Below are 20,952 nucleotides of genomic sequence, written 5' to 3'. Positions count from 1 at the left end.
AAGGAGTAAAGTGTAAATGTTTAAAACTTGAGCTGAATTTGATTATACTCGTTTCTGCAGTAAAGCAGTAACACCGAGTGCTATGATATATTGAAGACAAATAACGGGGAAAATTAGTGCAAATAACTTAATAAAATGACTTATTAATTTATCACACGAGGGTTATGCTTAGTTTAGTTAAATAATCGATCTTGTTCAGGACTTCTCAATGGATCCACAGATGGGCTCCATTATAGCCCAGGAGGTTTCAGACTCGAAGGATCTCATTAGAAAACAGCTAGCCTGGAACTCTGAGAAACACAGGTTAGCGCTCAAGATCTGATTTATTTGTTGTTTACAAATGGAATAATAATGAGCCCTCAACCTGTGACTATATTTGCCCATTTACTAATTAATGATTAACCGGTAACTATATTTGCTCATTAACTAACTACTGGATGCACGATAAGTTAGAGACAAATTAAAATAGCTGCTTAATGATGCTAGTATCTCAAGATAAGTAACCTTAGTGCTGATAAAGTATTTGCTATCTGAAATCTGAATAGCAAACTTATCGAATTTCTAATTAATTGAATCAAAAAGTAAGCTTATGACTTATTCAGGATAGAATTGATGAAGCTGAGGAAGAGGTTCAAGGATGTGGTAGCAACAGACAGGATTGTGCTCCACGCGGTGGAGTCAGACCATTTAGTGAGTGTTTAATTTCAATATCCTTTTAAATAACAGCTGTTAATGAAAGTGTATAATTAATTAAATAAGTGTCTAATTAATTAAATTTTTGATATTAGAAATTTTAGATATTAGGTATTTTGATCTAGTAACATGCGAATCTTTCTAGACGACAAATCCATCAGTATTTCAAATCAGAGATGAAACTGAAAACAAAATCGAAGCAAATTTTGACAGTAAGCTTCCCAGGTATCCACGTTCAGGTGCGCTAAACCGTCTGAGGCGATGCAACAAGCACTGGATGATTTCCACAAGAAGTTGGCTGCCGACAGCAATGGAGCTCCTGGATCCAGGGGCTCTGACGCTAGGAGGATATCCACTATGGCCCGACAGGTTGGTCGGATAATTAAGTAGTTTAGTTTAGGGCGATTACTGTTAATTAATTGCTGGTGTACAGTTAATTCAATAACATGATACGTTAAAACGCACTGACATCCCAATATTTTGATATTTATAAAAAATTACCATTCGTTGATTGTTAGGATTTCCTTCTTGATATATAATATAATAGACTTTAAAGATACAACGAACTTATGACAAACATTCAGAATTGTAAGTTTCTAAAACAAATATACGATATAATACAATTAAATGGTAAATAGCAAATAACTTGGTTGAAATTGCAGATTGAAGTCAGCGAACCCAAGACGGTAATTTCATGTTGCCCTCCTCCTTATTCTTCTTTCTGTAGCATTTATGCTGCATAAATTATATAAACTTGACTCCTTGTGGGGGGTAATGTCCCGCCTAAAAACCTGAAATAAGTCTTGAAATAAATGTTCAAGAAAACAACAATTTCATATTAAGACCTCGATGTTTTGAAAGAATACTTGAGTCAGCTTCCCACAAGCAGTCAAGTTTATAATCACATCTACATATTTTCCTAAAAATCAATCCATAAACTTCGCAACTTTTCGCAAGACACTCTACAACACTCCTATCTACAACACTCTTTAAATCTACAACACTCCTATCTACAACACTCTTATCTACAACACTCTTATCTACAACATTTCTTTCGCTGTTATTCACTAAATGCTTTTAACTGTTAGACGCTGAAACTTTATAATCAATTATTTATTACTTATAGATTTGCTGCCAAATCAAACGACGACCGTCTTTAACTCAGTATTTCGACAGTAGTTAGAAAATGGTACATTTCTTCAACTCTGAAAGAACAGTTCAAATTTAGAATGGGCTACGGAGTGACGGCGGACTAGTGTCCCCTATAAATTCTCGAATACGCTTAGTTATAATTCGATGATAAGTGTAATTCGGAGATTTTGATTATTAAATACGTTAAGTCGCCAACATATTATGACGGATGACGACTATTTTGACTCATAATGAAGTCAGTCAATCTTACGGCTGTCGATTACAAAAATAGCTCTTATTAATCGGGCTCTAGTAATTGCCCTTTTCCACCACCTTTTTAGCCTGCTGCTCTTTGAAGCTCGAAACTGAAAACAGCCTCCTTTTTTCGTAGTTAAATTATTGTCTCATTTAAGAAAAATCTTTTCTTTTTCACGCTACTAGATGCACACATCTGCATCAATTATTAGCTAGAAAACATGAGCAAGATTTGCACATATAAGCATTTAGAATAGACTTTTCTAGAAGTAGGAATACGAAAAATCTTTTGCACCAAAAATATTTAATAACCATTTTGCACCGATTATTAATTAATAATTATTCGAGAAAATTAAAGTTGAAATTTCAGCCCTCCTCACAGGGATTGGGTTTCGTGAGGAAGAATACAGAATTGGATATGCACGGACCCTCAGCGGTGGTAGGTTCCAAGGGAGGTAAAAAACTGAAGGACGCAAAAGCAAACAAGAGCTTGCAGAAGGCAGAGGAAAGGAAGAGTAAGCGGTTGCAGAGAGAATTAGCGGTTAGTTTATCAATGTAATCTCTACCATTCAACAATATTGTTTCTTATAAGTCAACCTTTATCTTCAGATTCGAGAATTTATTGATTGGTTTTCATGGCTGTTTCAATTTCGTCTCTTAGTTTAATCCTTTGTTGTAGTGGAAGAACTTGTCCTCACGCAAGCCCTCTGAGAACTATGAAGATCCCCAAATGTTGGCAGCAATCGAGGACGCCAAAAACAACATGGGAGACTTCAACTTGAAGACGGCTAAAAACTACAAGGTTCCTGAGTCCCAGCGACAGGGTGGCACATTCAAGCGAGCTCAACTTTTAGAACTCAGAAGAATGGTAATTTCTCTTTTGAAATGTAACTTTAGTCTGTTTGATCTTTGGTTATGCTGACAGCATTGCTGTCAAAGCCTTTTATTGAGATCGGCAGAAAAACTTAGATAAGCTCGGAAGACATGTTGACTGTCCGAGACCTTTTCAGCTGTTGGTGTGGGTCTTTGGATTAAAAGAGATTAACTATCGAACTCTTACCTTCTAATTAACTTTATATGATTTCCTTCAGATTTACATGACAAAAATGAACTTCAATGAGCGTCTATTAGCACTACGAGACAGAAAACAGAAGATGATCACCGAGGCAGAGGATTGGAGTGGGAGGTTGGACACGATCCAGGCTAAACTACCAGCAGGGTCTATAATGGCTAAGCCCAAAGTTCCCGTACTTCTTGATGATGAGTTACCAGAGAGGTAAGAGTTAAGACATTAATTGTTTTGCCATTCAGATTTATTTACAGTAATTTTCCCTTAGCTATGTTTTTAAATTTCATCTGATCAAAAATTGTATCTTAACGTTCACCATTATTATCTTTCTATTTGAGTTCAGAATGTCTGACCCAACTCCCTTCAGGGCGATGGAATACACTCCTGAATCCTTGCGAGAGTTCAAGATTCGTCACGATGAAGAAAAAAAGCGTGGGCCAGCTGACGAAGGAGGATTTGGAGGATTTGGTGGGTTTGGGGACTCTCCCCCTGCACCAACCGCCGCTGAGACTAAAGCGGTATGTAGTAAAAATCCGTTTTACTTAGTGATGTCAAAACATTTTTGTTTTTTTATGAGATAACTGTAGTATTAGTTGAAATAAGTATTAATTAGTAATATGAAATTATGATATTTTATAATTCCTCCCGTTTAACTGCAATGCACTGTCTCTGATTCCAATTTCAAAAACCGTATTTTTGACCATTCTGACTACATAGCGTTGGTAAATAGTACAATAATTTTAAATCATAAAATGAATTTTTACGCAAATAACAAGATCGTGAGCTATAGTGGCGGGGATACTTTTAGAAGATAATTAGTACACTATGATATAAGCAAAAACAATATTTTGAAATCTTGACTGTAACCCTATCTAATCAAATGTAACAGTTCAGTTTTTAATGAGAAATGGTTATGAAATAAAAGTCCTTTAATCGGTTTCACAATTGTCATCTGCTTGCTTGTGAAGATCTTTGAACTTTTCTATGGCTTCGTCAGTCAACTTCTCCCCAAATAGTTTCTTTGTGTCCGACCACATTGAGCGGAATTTCTTTTGAAGTTTGCGAGTAAAGGTCTTATTGTAGAAGTTGCAGGAGTACAAAACATCCCATCTCGTCAGCTTTCCTTTTTGGAGATCACATTCAGGAACGTTCGCGAGTTCCTTCTTTGCTTCTTGTAGTTCCAACTTTGTGTTTTCCAGTTCTGTCTTTATGTTGCTCAGATCCGATTCACATTCAGCACTGTTCTCGAGTTCCTTCTTTGCTTGTTGTAGTGTGTTTTCCAGTTCTGTCTTTATGTTGTTCAGATCCGTTTCACGTTTAGCTCCGTTCTCGAGTTCATTCTTTGCTTCTTGTAGTTCCAATTTTATGTTTTCCATTTCTGTCTCAAGAATGTGATTATCGCACTCCTGCAGAAATATAAATTTATTGAATGAAAAACACCTATTTAATATTAAATCTTATTATTTTAAATCAGCATAGTGTACCATGGCTTTTCCAAAAAATCACTTTCCGCCCATTAGACTGGAAAGTCTAGAGTCTAGACAACCAATTTACATGTTATAACAGAGCTTACAAAGCTTATACTTACATAGCAATCTACGGAAATAGCCTGGACATTTCCGAACCTGGGCTTTGTCAGTAGTTCCTCCCACTTGATCACTCTGTAGTCATCAAATCCAACATGTGTACAGAGACCATCTTTTGACATTGCTGCTACCTCACCCCCTGTCAGCTCATTCGAGAAGAAGTTCAGATTGAAGATCTCACCTCCAAAGTGGTTACCGGTCGCCCCTCTAGCATTAGGATTCCAATAATCTCCTAGAACCATGTTGCCGCTTGTCTTTAGGTACCTTGCGGCTGTGGTCTGGGTCACCACTAGTGCTCCGTTAATGTATCCTTTGAAGGTTTGTGATCCAAGACTCCAAGTTCCGCAGTAATGGTACCAGGTTGACATTGGAGGTTTGTTACTTAAGGACATGTCCACCAGAAACATTCGAGGCTCGCCTGATGCGTAAAGGAACAGCTCGGATTCTTCATAGGCAAATGCAACTGGATTGGTTCCAGGAACAATTCTTTTCACCCAAACGCAGAAGGAGAACTGTCCCGCTAGTGAGGACATGTCAACAGGAAATGAAACAACACTGGTTCCGTCATCACTGAATTTCAGAGCTGTGTTAGCTGCTCCGGGCAGCATCATGGACAGGAATAGGAAGAGGGAAATAAAACCAATCATTGCTAAAATAGTAAGACTTTGAAATAAAATGGGGCACGGTTATTTAATTTCATTTCATTGCAAGACAAAACTTAAGGGGACATACACCAAAACCTTTTTTGTGCCACCCTAAATTTTATTTCATATTATGAAAGTATGGAAAAAAACAATGAGTTTAGCAACATTCGAAATTTTTAAAATATTCCCTTATAAGAGAAAATAAGGGAATATGAAATAAAATTCAGGGTGGCACCAAAAGAGGTTTTGGTGTATGTCCCCTTAAATATCGCAATGCACGCCCTTTTCAAATAAACATTCTTTAGAAATAGTTTAGCAAGTAAATAAATTGAAATCTTTATTTAAAAATAATTGGAATTTCTGGATCGAATACATCACTGAAGTAAAGCGAACCAAATGATGAAATAAAAAGAAATTACAACTCTGTGTGCCCCTGCAGCCTCTTTAAGAACTGCAACCAGGTCAACCATCTCCAGGGGCCACATCCAGATATGTACGTTTAGCTCGCTTCACTTTATTCTTCTCGTACTTCAAATTCCGACTAACGATTTAATTAACACTTTTTTGTTTTCCACTGATATGACGCAACTAACATATCGTTGCAGAATTTCGATCCATTGAGTTTCATTGCTGCAGTTTCCACGTTTGAAGTCCTAAACGCACTTTTGCCATGCTGTTTTGTGTAGTCGAATTCACCAATAATAGGCGTTTCCATTGACCAGTCTGTCAATACTGTTATATCAGATTAGCACCAACTGCTGAACAAAGGCAGTATCTAGCTCTGTAAGGTTCCTCAATAAAGTCTATAATTTGTGCTGTTAGAATAGCCAGATGTTAAGCACTATTTTAGTCCGAATTTAAGAAGAGTTTACTGTTAGCTGCAAACTTCACTTCTTCACGGTCTAGATGATAGATGACACCTTTTAGGTGTTCAATTTTTATCAGCTATCCAAATCAAAGATACAATTAGATTAAAAGTCACACCACCTCAGGCCTCCCGAACAAGGTCAAAACAAGGTCTGCCGCGACAAATCGCGATTTTCTCAGATCCTCGCGACAAATCGAGATTTTTTCAGTTCTCCGCGATAAATTGCGCATTTAAAAAAATCTGAGGATCAAATTTGCGCATTCTCTCTTAAATCCGAGATCCAAATATCACGTTCTTCATAAGTATATGGAACCAATCACATCCACAGCCTTCCGAATGTAAGGCTGTGTTTTTTCGGTCTTCTGTATTCAGAAGACCGAAAAAATCGGCTCATAATGATCAGGGTAGCATGAAACATGACCAAAAGTAGTTTCCAGAAAAACTTAGAAAAAATGTCGACTTAAAAAAGAAGGCTTTCGATGGCAGAGCTCCCGCCTGCCTTCCGAGATCACATTACCACATTTGTATTGTGTGTAGCCGAAATAACTGATTTTTGCCAATATCTCTACAAATAGGCATTTAAGGGCATATTATAATTCATAAGTCTTATATAAATGTTTGTTTTTTTGTTTGGGGACTGGTTTGTAAGCCAGCCAATGTTTACGAATATAATATTAATAACTTTATTACATAATCATAAATATATATCATAAATAGATCAAATCTGAAACACAAATTTGCACGCAGTTAATAAATTTATAAAAAAAAGAAAATGAATAAAAAAGGTTTATTGATAAAAACAAAATATGGAGCACTCTGTGCTTCCAACAGCCTTTCAGACTCGCGCTAAGTTTGTTAGGGACTGATTTAGGATATCGTAGATATTGCTATGCCATGCCATTAGTTTGGATATGTAGTATTTGTGATTGTTGAAATCAATTAATTACGGTTTGTGCTGATAGGAAAATAGTGATAGTGGGGAATGTGGCAGTGTAAAATATATGGACCTGGAATTTAGGATGTGTGGCTTATCCATTAATATTAGTTGCCGCTAGTCTGCGATCAGTTTGTTCTGGTTTTTTTGTGTGCAAATATATATTCATAGTTTATTTTTGTAATATCATATAATATATAGTACTTAATAATAACCATATGACTAATAACTGATTTACTAATTAACTAATTAACCAATTAACTAATTCACTAAACTGATATAATGACCGTTGTGTCCAGTAACTTTCAGACACGTTGTGACCTTCTTAGACCTGGAATATTATGTAATAAGAAACTGGGCCACGTTTCATCGTCATTTTCACTCTGCAGGTTCAAGAGCATGCGTTTTGTAGCCGATTTAAAAAGGTTTATGGAAAAAAGTGTGGGTAGGGTGCTTACATTTGCATTTACAGCATAAATTGAGAGTAAAGGTCCTTTGAAGAACATCGAAGATCTGAAATGTGTGGTGTTGTACTCGGCTAACCAGGATGCTGCAGTCACGTGATCTGAGTTTGCAGTGGGTGCATTTTCTGGGATAGTCATACAGATTTGTTGAGGGACTGAGCTGCGGAAATGTTTGATTCGGTGCATGAGAATTAGTGTGTTTTTTACAATAACACTGTGCACCGTGAGTATACCATTGTTATTGCAAACCGTGAGTATACCATTGTCATTGCAAACATTTTCCAACATCGGAAAAGTTTCTGCGACCTTCCTAGCTTGAGATATACAAATAATGTGGTATTTTTGGCGCCAATGACCCAAAAACAGTTTTTCGTGAATATATTTAAAACTAAGCACTTAAGACCTTATATTGCATTATTACTTGTAGATAAATAAGATCATTGCAGTTATTTTAACCTAAAACTAGATTTTAGATTAGATTTGAAAAATTTTCAAAACGGTATATACAAATCAACAGGATTATAAAACATAAAAATAAAAACCGCTTTGTCGGCAAATGCCAGGGCCCTAACAATCCACTCAAAAAAATTCAAAACAGGACCCAGAAGCTTGTAAGCCACTGGTCAAAAAAAAAGTGAAATCTAATTAAATAAAGATTTTGTTCAAAAATCAAATAAAATCAAAATTACGCGACCAAAATTCAAAAACTCTCATAAATGTGAAAATCATAGTATCAATCAATATCCATGATCAGAATAAATGAGGAAAAACGCGAAAATCACATACATTACTGTATTACAACAGATGTCAAAAATTGTTATTAACAGAGATCCAATGTGTCCATAATAAAATAATAAAGTTCAACTAGCTTCCCAATCAAAAGGTAGTCAAGACAGGGTAACTAGAGTAGTAGGCAGTAACTTAGTAGTAATAGTAGAGTAGGGATAAATTTGCTATCAGTGAGAAAGATGAGGGAATAGTCAGCATCAGGATGCAGAGAGTTTTCCCGTATGTGTCCATGCTTTAGTTGTAGTGTCAAAGTTGTGACTTCCAGTAAGATCAGGTAATCTGGTGATCTTAAACCCGAGCATCTCGAACCCCGTTTGACTCTTCTCACCCGGTGTCGCACAATACATGTACTGTGCGACACCAAGTGAGAAAAGCAGCTGAAATAAGGTTACGGAAAATGGGGGGGTTATCAAACCCCCACATAGTAAAGAAACGGGGCGTTTAATGAGGGGGAAGTGTTGGAGCTATGCCCCTCAGGGGGTAATTTAAGATTCAAAATAGAACATTAAGCAAGGTAAAACAGCTAAAAACGCAGCTCAAATGATCACACACACTGAATAAGAATTGTCACAAATTGAACATGAACATGCACATGCAGTCGGAATTACCCAGCTTGAATAAGAATCTAAAAAATGTCCAATTTGAACATGTAAATGTACATGCAGTCACATGCCAAAATATCAAAAACATGCAATATGGTAACAACATGCATGGTGTTAACGTGTAACTGAGTATGATTCGGGGTTCTTAGATGCAGTGACAAAAAATGTTTGCGCATCAAGATTGGATGGTTCCCATGTGTTAATTGAACCATTAGATTGGTACATGAGAATGAACTGCTTAATATTGTTCTTGAAGGATGAAATTGAGGTGATATTTCTAGTGAGATAACTTGAGTTGTTAACAGCATTCCAGATTCTGGGAACAGCGTATAACATGTTGTGCATATTATCTTTATAATACACTCTAGGACAAATAAGCCGTTTATCGTTAACAGCTGAAGTTTGAAAGTGTTTTCTTAGTAACGTTGGGTAAAAAGTAACGTTGGGTAAAAAACTAAAGTCTCTAACTCCTTCAGAAGCCGAGATACAAAAATCCCAAATTTACGAACATAGGAATAAAGGAAATATTTCTAGATTTAGATTTAGATTTGAAAAATTTTCAAAACGGTATATACAAATCAACAGGATTATAAAACATAAAAATAAAAACCGCTTTGTCGGCAAATGCCAGGGCCCTAACAATCCACTCCAAAAAATTCAAAACAGGACCCAGAAGCTTGTAAGCCACTGGTCAAAAACAAAGTGAAATCTAATTAAATAAAGATTTTGTTCAAAAATCAAATAAAATCAAAATTACGCGACCAAAATTCAAAAACTCTCATAAATGTGAAAATCTTAGTATCAATCAATATCCATGATCAGAATAAATGAGGAAAAACGCGAAAATCACATACATTACTGTATTACAACAGATGTCAAAAATTGTTATTAACAGAGATCCAATGTGTCCATAATAAAATAATAAAGTTCAACTAGCTTCCCAATCAAAAGGTAGTCAAGACAGGGTAACTAGAGTAGTAGGCAGTAACTTAGTAGTAATAGCAGAGTAGGGATAAATTTGCTATCAGTGAGAAAGATGAGGGAATAGTCAGCATCAGGATGCAGAGAGTTTTCCCGTATGCGTCCATGCTTTAGGCGTAGTGTCAAAGTTGTGACTTCCAGTAAGATCAGGTAATCTGGTGATCTTAAACCCGAGCATCTCGAACCCCGTTTGACTCTTCTCACCCGGTGTCGCACAATACATGTACTGTGCGACACCAAGTGAGAAAAGCTGCTGAAATAAGGTTATGGAAAATGTGGGGGTTATCAAACCCCCACATAGTAAAGAAACGGGGCGTTTAATGAGGGGGAAGTGTTGGAGCTATGCCCCTCAGGGGGTAATTTAAGATTCAAAATAGAACATTAAGCAAGGTAAAACAGCTAAAAACGCAGCTCAAATGATCACACACACTGAATAAGAATTGTCACAAATTGAACATAAACATGCACATGCAGTCGGAATTACCCAGCTTGAATAAGAATCTAAAAAATGTCCAATTTGAACATGTAAATGTACATGCAGTGATCACATGCCAAAATATCAAAAACATGCAATATGGTAACAACATGCATGGTGTTAACGTGTAACTGAGTATGACTCGGGGTTCTTAGATGCAGTGACAAAAAATGTTTGCGCATCAAGATTGGATGGTTCCCATGTGTTATTTGAACCATTAGATTGGTACATGAGAATGAACTGCTTAATATTGTTCTTGAAGGATGAAATTGTGGTGATATTTCTAGTGAGATAACTTGAGTTGTTAACAGCATTCCAGATTCTGGGAACAGCGTATAACATGTTGTGCATATTATCTTTATAATACACTCTAGGACAAATAAGCCGTTTATCATTAACAGCTGAAGTTTGAAAGTGTTTTCTTAGTAACGTTGGGTAACCACCAGCATGCACTACCTGAAATCCCTCAGTGAGAATAAATTTATGATAAAGTCCATACACGGTAAGCACTTTGTTTTCACTGAAAACACGCTTCGTATTTCCTTGCTGATGTTTGTTAACTCTGCGAATCCCGAACACATTTCTTAATGCCTTTTTTTGATTGATAAAAAGTTTATTCAACTTATTAGTTGCTGTGCTGCTTCCCCAAACCGTGATCCCATAGGAAAGATGCGACTGTACGAGTGCATTGAAAATAGCAATTCTTAACATTTTAGGGGCGGTTTTACGAAGTTGATAAAGCACACCATTAACTTTGGAAACCTTCTTCCCGATATAGTTTATATGATCTGACCAATTTAGCGACTCCTCAATAAACACCCCCAGAAACTTGATACATTTAACTCGCTGTAAATTGTAGCCATCATAGGTCAAAGTATAATTATCAGCCTCAAAATTAGGCTTCGAGCGAGGTGTTCTGAAGAGCATGAATTTAGATTTAGTAAGGTTAATATGAAGGTAGTTGGCATCAATATAAGATTTAAGATTGCAAAGAAGTGCGTTCGCTTTTTCAAAAGCACCACCCAGAGTTTCATTTGTAATAAACGTATTGCAGTCGTCTGCAAATAAGACGAACAAGTTTCTATCTGCACAATTGCTCGTACAGACTGCAGTATTGTCACAAGTACATTGACAAGATGTTACGTCATTTATATACAGAATAAAAAGTAGTGGACCCAGGACAGAGCCTTGGGGGACGCCACAAGTTATAGGGAGACAATCGGAAAAAGTGTCCTGATCAAAATGAACATATTGAGATCTTCCTGTAAGATAGCTTGCAAGAAGTTCATTAGCCTTCCCTCTAATTCCGTAATGATACAGCTTTTGAAGTAAGATAGAATGTTTGATAGTATCAAAAGCTTTAGAGTAATCTATAAAGATAGCTAAAGTGTGATTTTTCTGATCCAGACTTTTTAAAATGTTGCAGATAGACGTGTTAAGTGCCTGTATGGTCGAACGCCCACTTCTGAATCCAAACTGACCCTCGTGGAGAACATTTTCCTTAGTAAAAAACGAAATTAACCTTGACTGTATCAGCTTTTCAAAGATTTTGGAAAAAACTGGAAGTATAGAAATTGGTCGATAGTTTGAAACAGAGTTACGGTCACCACTTTTAAAAAGCGGTAAAACTTTGGCAATTTTAAGTTCCGAAGGAAATAATGAGTTGTTCATACAGTTGTTAAAAAGATGAGTAAGAATGGTGGAAAACTGATAATTAAATAACTTAAGAATTCTAGGAGAGAAATCTGATGACTTGTTGCTGTTAAGTTTACGAATAATCTCACTAATCTCAGAAAATACTATGGGTTTAAGAAAGATAGTGTTTGTAACAGGAGAATGTAGAAAGTCACGAAAATCAGGGACCAGGACTGGGTTAGAATTATCATCATACTTCTTCTCGTTAAGTTTATCAGCGATAGAAGTGAAATACTTGTTAAAGTGGGTACAGATAACACGACGTTCACGTATAAGTTGACCGTTCTCAGAGATGTAATCTGGAAATGTTAGTTTGTTTGTTTTACATCTTATCTCGTTGATAATTTGCCAGCATTTTTTGATATTGCCAGAAGCACGGGTGAATTTATCACGAAAATAACAACTTTTTCGAAATCTTATAATATCACGTAGTTTTGCGCGATATGACTTATAAACAGTCATGGCTATGGTTTCATTCGGAGAACCTCTCGAATTAACCCATGCATTATACAGCGTATTTTTGGTCATACAGGACTTGGCAATAGCTATTGTAATCCAAGGTTTGAAGTAGTGATTACGCTTACTACTATTCAAGTCAATTTCTTCCACAATATGTTCAAAATACAATTGTTTGAATGTAGTGAAGAAATCTGTAAAGCAAGATTGCGCTGATACAGCTGAGTTTACTGAATCTGGGTTGTTGGCAATCAAATTAGTAAAGTTAGCAAAATAAGAATTAAACTCAACACCAAACTTTTCATAATTTTCAGGGGAAACATTGTGAAGTAAAAAGGGTTTAGTGCCATTATCACCCCCAGAGTTATTGTCAGCGTACGAATTAAGATTGAGTGGAACTGAGAGTACTAAAGGTCTGTGATTGGAAATAGAATTATCTATAACATATGTACTCGTGTCCTCAGTAAGATAATTCGACCAGATCTGATCAATTAAAGTAGTTGCTCCACGAAATGTGTGAGTCTTCCTGCTAACTAGCGGAGACATACCGAAATTAAAAAAGAGTTCACAATAACGCGACACTGACGAATCAGTTTCATGATTAAAACAGTTAAAATTAAAGTCCCCGAGTACAATGCACGGACCATGCGCGTACTTTTCAATGATATTGTTAAGCTTGGTGAAAAATTCGTCATTAGCAGATTTATTGAATCGATACAAAACGATTAAAAAACATTTGCCAACATCAGTTACAAAAGACCCACCCAAACATTCAAAATAACTGTTACGGATATCTAGGTCACGGTTACGTTTAAAGGAACAACTGTCACGAAAGAAAATCTACGAACATAGTGATAGTGAAAAACGTATACAAAGGATGTCTATCCACTTTCGCTCCCTAATCTAACTAGACTAATGAGCTAGTTAACGAATATATGACATCTAACTTATTTGAAGCCACGCTTCAAAACTAATTATAATTTTACTTATTGAGTACTAGGAAAGAACAAATTTGTCAGTATCATAATAACTAAAATCCAGTCATTGAATGAATTCAGCAGCGAAAATAAAATATCAAACCTGTTAATAATATCGATATCTCTTGACAATAGTCCCTTTATCTCACTTTAAGTTAAATCTAACAGTTTTGTATGTTGCAGGCAGCTCCTGTAGCCAAACAAGCAGCTGCTCCTGCCGCCGCAGCTGGAGACAAGGGAGGTGAAGGAGGGACAGAAGCAGAAGAAGCAGAGCTAGAGGATTTGGTATCAACCCTCGAGAACGAGAACGAAAATCTTGAGATCATGATGTGAGTAATTTATTAAATTAACGTGTTTGTGTAATCTTTATATTATCAAGAATTTTGTGTGGCTATATTTTTTCACCACAGAAACTTTTTAACTTAGTGAGAGCACAAAAAAACTTGCGATGTTGCAGTATAAACGCATCATGCCTTCAAGTGATACGTTTTTAGACAGCTCTCATTCCTTTTGCTCTTGAAATAAAACATCGCATGATTCAGGCCTGCCTAATATTTCTTTGCTTATGAATTCATACTATCATAATATGCTCATAATTTGCATTATTCTATCAGGATGCTTCACGAGCAGGAGTGCCTGATTAGTCAGATGAACGAAGCGTACAAAGAGTTTGATAAAGAAGTTGTTAAGCTGAGAACAGCTAAGATTGAGTTGGATGTTGAGGTAAGATCCCTTAGTTGTGAAAATATATCAGTTTAATAAGTGATTGGTTTTTAAGGAGAGGGGATTTGATTAACAACTCTCAAGATTATCATGCCATAAAAATTAAAAATGTTGCTGAACGAAATATCGTCAGTTGAAGAACGGTGACCTGAGGATAATCCTGTTGTTTGAAGAGCTGCTGCTCTTGAAGGAGTTTGAGAAAAGAGAAAACATCTTGCAGGAGGCTTTGTCTTCCAAGTTGTCCGACAGGGACGAGATGTCAGATAAGGTAAGATCTAGCTTTAGTGAATGTGACCTTTTATTAATTCTCTGAAACTATAGTCACTTTGTTTCAACTCTATTGTATAACGTAGAAACACCTCACTGCCGCGGATGACTCCCACATTATAGACATAAAACTTTAATAAAATTACAGATCGAGGAGCTAGAAGAAAAGCTTAGCAGCAAGAAATTGTACATGGAAGAGCTGCAAGAAAACGAGAAGATCCTGTACGACAGTTTCACTGAACAACTGGGCGAAAACAACAAGTTCGCTGACTATCTCACGAAAGTTTTCAAGAAGAAGATCAAGAGAGTAAAAAAGGCAGCCGAGATGGATGGAGGTACGCGAAACTTAGTCATCATAGAAACTGTTCCATTTACTCCAATAGTCCAACCCCCAGAATCAGCAACATAATTCTAACTATGACCAAATTTAATGCAGTTTTTATATCTTCACAAGCTGGGAGCCCTCGAGTTGCAAATGTTTACAATATTATAAAATTCCATACAAAAACATACTTAGTTCAAAGAACCTAGCATGGTGCACTTTCTTAGCAATTTTCCCGGAAGTTAAATTCTATAACCTTTTCAGACTCGGATGAGAGTGACAGTGACGATGACTTTGATTCCAGTTCCGAAGAGGAAGATGACGATGAGGATGGCGTGGAGCATCTAGACCTAAACATCTGTCCTCCTGGCTGCAGGTACATATCAATATAGTGGCTGTATATTTTAAGGTTCTTATCAGACGCAGAAATTAGTGATTTCTGTGCTCTTCGAGGAAGGCGATTACTAATGAGATTAGATCGAGACCTAATTTAGTTTATTTTGAACCAATTTGAATCAATTTGATTCCACTTTCCATTTGTTTAGTTTTAAAATATTTAAATGTTTGCTGTTCAGCCAAGAACTGTACGATGCTACGATAGTGATGAGAGAAAAGAAACTAGACTTGGAGGAGGCAATTCAAGAAGAGAAGAAGATAATAGACTCCCTGAGAAAGGAGGTTGATGCCCTGGTGAAGAAGAACAAAGTGATCAGTCATGGTGTGAAGTGTGCGAAGAATGATCTGGAAGCCTTCCAATTGGAGAAGCAGAAGAAAATGAATGAATTGGATATCGTTGTTACCTTGAACTTAGATCAGGTAGAGATATAGCATGTTCATTAAATCATAATCTAAATCGATGAATATTAGAAACTACATTTTGAAGGATATCGGTTAAGGCCAGAGGGTAAATGGCACTTTTCTAGTTTTCACATATTTGATAATAGCTGCTGGAGACGAACAAGAAGAAAAAACTGGATCAAAATCTGACCTTGTGCTTCTGAGCTATAGCGCGCTAAATTTTTAGGTTTACCTTTAATTACATGTTAAACTGGATCTTTGAACGGCTGTAACTTTTTTGACCTTTCGATTCCTTAGTTGAGAAAACCGGCCACTCCCTGATCTTGAGGTTTGTTACAGTGGTTCCTCGGACAATTATCCTCATATATGGTGCAGCGATTTTTTTTATTTGACTCGGTTCTCGAATTATGAGGTTAACCCTGTCAAAAATTCGGAAAATTTAATTGGTTAACCTCATAAATCGAGAAACGAGTCGAATAAAAAAAATCGCTGCACCTAATATCTAGATACTTGTCCAAGGAACCACTGTACCAAATCTCAATATCAGGGGGTGGCTGGTCTTCTCAACTAAGGAACTGAAAGTCACAAAATGTGTGTTTGAGATAGATGCAATTTAGTGTTTTCAAAATTTTGAATATTCACTGGAATGTATCACAGTTCGTTAGTTAGGACTTTCTATACACTTAACAACGTTTGCTTGATCAGACCTAGCCATCCCCTTAATGATTTTAGCCACTTTCAGTAGTTAATATCCTTGTATTATAAAAAAATGAGGTTAACCAAGACTTCCTGTAAAGACTTACTGCTTAAAAGTAGTAAAAAATTGGTTGTTAACCTCGCTTTAGACCATATAACACTGGGATTGGTTTATTAATATGTTATTATATAGGTATGTAGTAAAACATTTCCACGGTGTAACGATTAAGTTTTTGAGGTTAGCATGTATTTGACTGGTCAGATATTCAAAAAATGAGAGGTTAACCTCATTTTTTAGCCATTTACGGATAAATCTTCTACTAAAATATGGGCAGTTCAAATCACCTTTGTCACGTGATTATAGTTGTAGGCATTGTGATACCAATAGATACCTCACTGCGATATTGTGGTACATTACATAAGTAAGAATCGTATGTATATTCCCTACGGTACCAAAATGTGATGGTTAACCTTTTTTTTAATTTTCCCAAGAAAGTCAATCAACACGTCATCTATTTATAAATGTGTATTCCCTAAACTAACGATGAAAATAATAGCTCTATCATTTGATCTATTCTCGCTATATCTAAAAAAAGAGGTTAACCTCATTTAATCACGTTTGGAAATTACTTTTTCTGATAATTATGAACCTAAAATTTAGAGTTAACATTTGCTGACCGAAATAACAAAAAATTATGGAGTGTAATGAAATATTAATCTCAATTTTATTAACCTCAATGTTGTATAGTCAATTTTGTGAAAATCGGTTAACCTAAATTTAAAAAAAAGTTAAGCAGCTACAAATATGTGAATAGCAGCAATGTTTTTGTGATTTAGAAAATAATATTTTGGTCGATGTTTTTGACCACTTAAACCCCCCCCCCCCCCCCCCACCCCCATCCCCCCACCCTCCCCCTCTGGCCTTAATACCAGCATCTTTTACATCCGAACTCGGCCTCGGATTGAAACATCCTTCATCATCTGGAAATTTATCCCTTTCCCAAAGGTTTTAGTCTCCATCAGTAATAACCCTCCCTTTCCCAAAGGGTTTAGTATCCATCAGTAACAACCCCCCATTTCCCAGACCTTTACCCAAGGGTTTAGTATCCATCAGTAACAACCCCCCATTTCCCAGACCTTTACCCAAGGGTTTAGTATCCATCAGTAACAACCCCCCATTTCCCAGACCTTTACCCAAGGGTTTAGTATCCATCAGTAACAACCCCCCATTTCCCAGACCTTTATCCAAGGGTTTAGTATCCATCAGTAACAACCCTCCCTTTCCTATCTCACATTCCATCTCCCTCAGATCCAGTACATGCAAAACGGAGTGCTACCCAGCGACCTGGTCTCCTGTCTGGTATTCCACTCTGCGGGGGTCAACCAGCTCGCTAGCAGGATCAAGGAGCTTCAGCAGGAGAAGGCTCATCAGATCCGCAAGTTCAAGTCAGTCCAACCTTCGATTTAAAGGCTCATGTTATTTGGTGGTGTTGTTATTCAAGACTTTAAAACTAAAAGATTTCGCAAATTTTGAATTCGGCTAAATTATGTTTCTGTTGTTTCGACCCTAAAAATGCGAATGCTGCAGTTGATGTTTCTCAGTAAGAAATCCACGACATTACTATCATTATATGACCTACAGGGAGCTGAAGAAATCACACATCCACTTGATAAAGGGAAAGAAGGGAATGCAGGAGAAACTTCTAGGACTTGATGAGAAATGTCAGAACATGATGCTTCTCAAGTTCGGAAGAGAGGTGAGCAAAATATTTCTGAATTACTTCAAGATTGGGTCCTAATAATGTTTCTCTATCTCACTTACTTAGTTAAATTTAGTAGATTATCGATCATTTATAAATCAATTTTCAATGAATTAAGTCGTATTAATGCTTGACAGGTAGATCTAAAGAAACTAGAGAACATCTCTACCAATCGCATAGCTGAAGAGTTGAAGGAAACTATCGCTAAGAAGGATGTCAAGTACTCCAGAAAACTCAACGAGTGGGATGTGAGTTAAAGTCCCGTTTAACCATGTCAATCATTTTCAGTGCCACCAACATAATGATTAATTTTACTGATATAGATATCAATTTGAAGCTAGAATTATCAATAATCAAATAATATCGGGGTCTTGTTATCATGCGACTTTTTGATAGCCCTTTAATAATTTAAATCAGTCTGCATCATTTACTAAAGGATGTATTATTTCTGTTTATCATCATCTGAACATCTCAAGATCTTATTTATAATATTCATCATGCAAAATAACCGACAATCTCTTCAAGCCCACTTCCTCGTCACAGGTTCAGATAAACCAAGCAAAACAGCGTCTGCTGACAGCAACACGTGACCACACTAGCCATCTGGACATTCTGAACGAGCTGACCAAGGACAAGCAGGACCTAGAGAGTGTGTTGGATAGTAAACAGAAGAACCTTGGTGGGGAGTACTCAGGGCAACGCAAAGCCGATCTCAAGGAGAGACAGAGACTTCTACAGGTACAGAGCTAATCCAATTAGTATTTGTTTAATTAATGGGTAGATACTTGGAAACTTTTTATGACGAAAGATTTGTAGACAATAATGAAACGTTTACTGACCAAAATTTCAGCTTGTTCAGTTGCAAGCGCAAGAGATCGACGCTCTGAAGGACGAAATCGGTATCTTGTCACGAAAAGACGGCCACATTTTACCGCCAACCCAGACGGCAGTCCCTCCTTTACCGCCAATCGGAGGACGGTGCTAAGAGAATAGTGATATTTGGTAAAAACTCTCCTTTGAGGAGGATTGCTTTTGAAGATTAAATCAGAAGACAGAATTTGAAGACCCAAAAATGAAACTGTCGATAGTAGAATGAATTGAAAGTACATTTTTGAGATCAGGACATTTTATTTAATTTGATTAATAATAGAGTTTTATGATGTATCATAGATTGTAAATACAAGAAAGCCTTTCTTAGAGTTATAAACCTTTGGCTTGATGAAGAACCAAGCAGCCTTTTATAATCAGACTTCTTTTCTCTCCGAAGTTTTTCTGTGAAACTTTTTCAGCTCACTTCTAAATGAACAATGAAAACCTGCCGCAATGTTGTACATAATAGTATGCTGAGACCTTTTTATTTTGTAAACAAAGTTTGCGTTTTCATTAGTTGATTAAGACCGAAGGGTAGGTTTAGGTATTAATGACTCAATTGCAGAAACTTCGCTGTTGATAAAACTCAACACTTCGTCAAGTTGCTCGGCAGAAGGTTGCAAATCGCTTTTCACATATGACTTGGTCTGAAACACATGACCGGTCGGCAGGGTCACGCATGAGTTTTGGTATTTAAGAAACTGTGTGCGTTTTTCCCGCAACCGTTGAGTGCATGATATTTCGTCTCTGAGAAACTGTTCGATTGTACAGTTTTCCAAAGTGAAAATATGGTCGCTCTCTGATATCACTGTTACTTCTTCCGACACACTTTCACTTTCACTTTGACCTCCTGATCGATCCTTATCCCCTGATTCCACTTTATCCAATGTTTCTTCTGATCCTTTCATATCCATATCAAAACTTTTGTTGTTCACTAATTCTTTGATCGAGTTATCACTATCGTTTCCGCCTGGTTCCTTCACCCTCTCATTCACCATCCTCTCAGCCACCCTAGAATTAATGATCGTGCTCTCTGCTAATCTAGAGTTTTGTCCCCACACAATCGCTATCACATCAGGGTTTGCAGTCGTGCTAGTCTTCTTATGAGTACTTCTACTGAAACTCTGGTCAGCAGCATCTAAAACAACAGGTTTCTGCTTTAGCAACTGGAACGATTGTTCAACTTTGTTGGTTTCTAAGTCAGTTTGGTAGACATGGACAGGACTGATCACTGATGGAGCTAACAATGGTTCCTCTGACAGTCTTGGTGAGGTGGTTGAAGTTAGATCCTCAGTGACTTGGTAAGAATAAATGGGAACGTCTGGTATACCCTGAACTGTTTCACTACAGACCTCCCAGTCTATAAGCGTGAGACTTTCTTCTCGAATCTTCATCTTTGATTCTACCACAATTCTTCCAACTATCTTGTTTTCTCCCTGATGCTCTACCGCCTGATGATGTATTTCTACTCTGCACAGAAAGGAGGGAAAGTTAACCAATCTGTTGTGTGACCCTCCTTGGACCCTGACACCCGTCCTGTTTGCTAAACAGAGAGTCACGTCTCCAGACAGAGCAGCAGTCAGAGTTTCCTCGCTCAAAACAGTTACACCCGCTCTTTCAGTGGAGGGTTTACGTTCTGGATAGCTATCATGCCTGAACCCTTGTCTTTGTTCGGATGAAGTGATGAAGATAAGACTTTTCTCTCTCATTGAAAGGTTTCTCTGGAAGGTCTGTCTAGTGGTCGTTCTGATCGGACCACCTCGTTCCACCTCTCTTATAACAAGTTTACCTGCAGATTTAACAACTTTGAGTACTGAATAGTCACTAGATTAAACTATTGTAGAATTCAAAGCAAAAAACAATGACTATCGAGATGTTTGTTGACTGTAGTCAAGGT

General features: G+C 37.0%; 2 protein-coding genes across 25 annotated transcripts in view; one reads left to right on the top strand and one right to left on the bottom strand.

Moving 5' to 3' along the window:
- The window catches only part of LOC134822296 (cilia- and flagella-associated protein 44-like), a 120,081-nt gene extending 100,526 nt beyond the window's left edge, over positions 1 to 19,555 (top strand). For 7 of the 24 annotated variants that reach the window (XM_063833226.1, XM_063833223.1, XM_063833214.1 and 4 more), the window contains 19 exons: positions 200 to 303; positions 603 to 690; positions 919 to 1,062; positions 1,356 to 1,379; positions 2,462 to 2,620; positions 2,759 to 2,947; positions 3,171 to 3,355; positions 3,516 to 3,666; positions 13,803 to 13,948; positions 14,234 to 14,342; positions 14,476 to 14,610; positions 14,758 to 14,944; positions 15,196 to 15,307; positions 15,507 to 15,747; positions 17,735 to 17,871; positions 18,068 to 18,182; positions 18,323 to 18,433; positions 18,729 to 18,923; positions 19,036 to 19,555. In XM_063833226.1, coding sequence (XP_063689296.1) covers positions 200 to 303; positions 603 to 690; positions 919 to 1,062; positions 1,356 to 1,379; positions 2,462 to 2,620; positions 2,759 to 2,947; positions 3,171 to 3,355; positions 3,516 to 3,666; positions 13,803 to 13,948; positions 14,234 to 14,342; positions 14,476 to 14,610; positions 14,758 to 14,944; positions 15,196 to 15,307; positions 15,507 to 15,747; positions 17,735 to 17,871; positions 18,068 to 18,182; positions 18,323 to 18,433; positions 18,729 to 18,923; positions 19,036 to 19,170 — 2,667 coding nt within the window. In that variant the 3' untranslated portion in view covers positions 19,171 to 19,555. Of the gene's footprint in view, positions 1 to 199; positions 304 to 602; positions 691 to 918; positions 1,063 to 1,355; positions 1,380 to 2,449; positions 2,621 to 2,758; positions 2,948 to 3,170; positions 3,356 to 3,515; positions 3,667 to 13,802; positions 13,949 to 14,233; positions 14,343 to 14,475; positions 14,611 to 14,757; positions 14,945 to 15,195; positions 15,308 to 15,506; positions 15,748 to 17,734; positions 17,872 to 18,067; positions 18,183 to 18,322; positions 18,434 to 18,728; positions 18,924 to 19,035 lie in introns of all 24 variants that reach the window. The other 17 variants (XM_063833225.1, XM_063833217.1, XM_063833236.1 and 14 more) reach the window with 3 other exon arrangements.
- Positions 4,070 to 5,646, bottom strand: LOC134822303 (uncharacterized). The gene is made up of 2 exons (XM_063833261.1): positions 4,737 to 5,646; positions 4,070 to 4,554 (listed from the first exon to the last, which is right to left on the bottom strand). The coding sequence occupies exons 1-2, from the start codon at positions 5,379 to 5,381 to the stop codon at positions 4,078 to 4,080; spliced, it is 1,122 nt and encodes a 373-aa protein (XP_063689331.1). The 5' UTR covers positions 5,382 to 5,646; the 3' UTR covers positions 4,070 to 4,077.
- Positions 19,556 to 20,952: the final 1,397 nt, after the last annotated feature.

Source organism: Bolinopsis microptera, chromosome 10, assembly GCF_026151205.1.
Source record: "Bolinopsis microptera isolate Bmic1 chromosome 10, MBARI_Bmic_1.0, whole genome shotgun sequence".
Lineage (NCBI taxonomy): Eukaryota > Metazoa > Ctenophora > Tentaculata > Lobata > Bolinopsidae > Bolinopsis > Bolinopsis microptera.
This window is presented reverse-complemented; position numbering and strand designations above follow the sequence as displayed.

Excerpts from the sequence above, each read along its gene's own strand:
- LOC134822303 (XM_063833261.1), bottom strand. The coding sequence starts at position 5,381 with ATGATTGGTTTTATTTCCCTCTTCCTATTCCTGTCCATGATGCTGCCC. Across the intron at positions 4,555-4,736 it reads CTATTTCCGTAGATTGCTAT|GAGTGCGATAATCACATTCT; the intron begins GTAAGTATAAGC and ends ATATTTCTGCAG.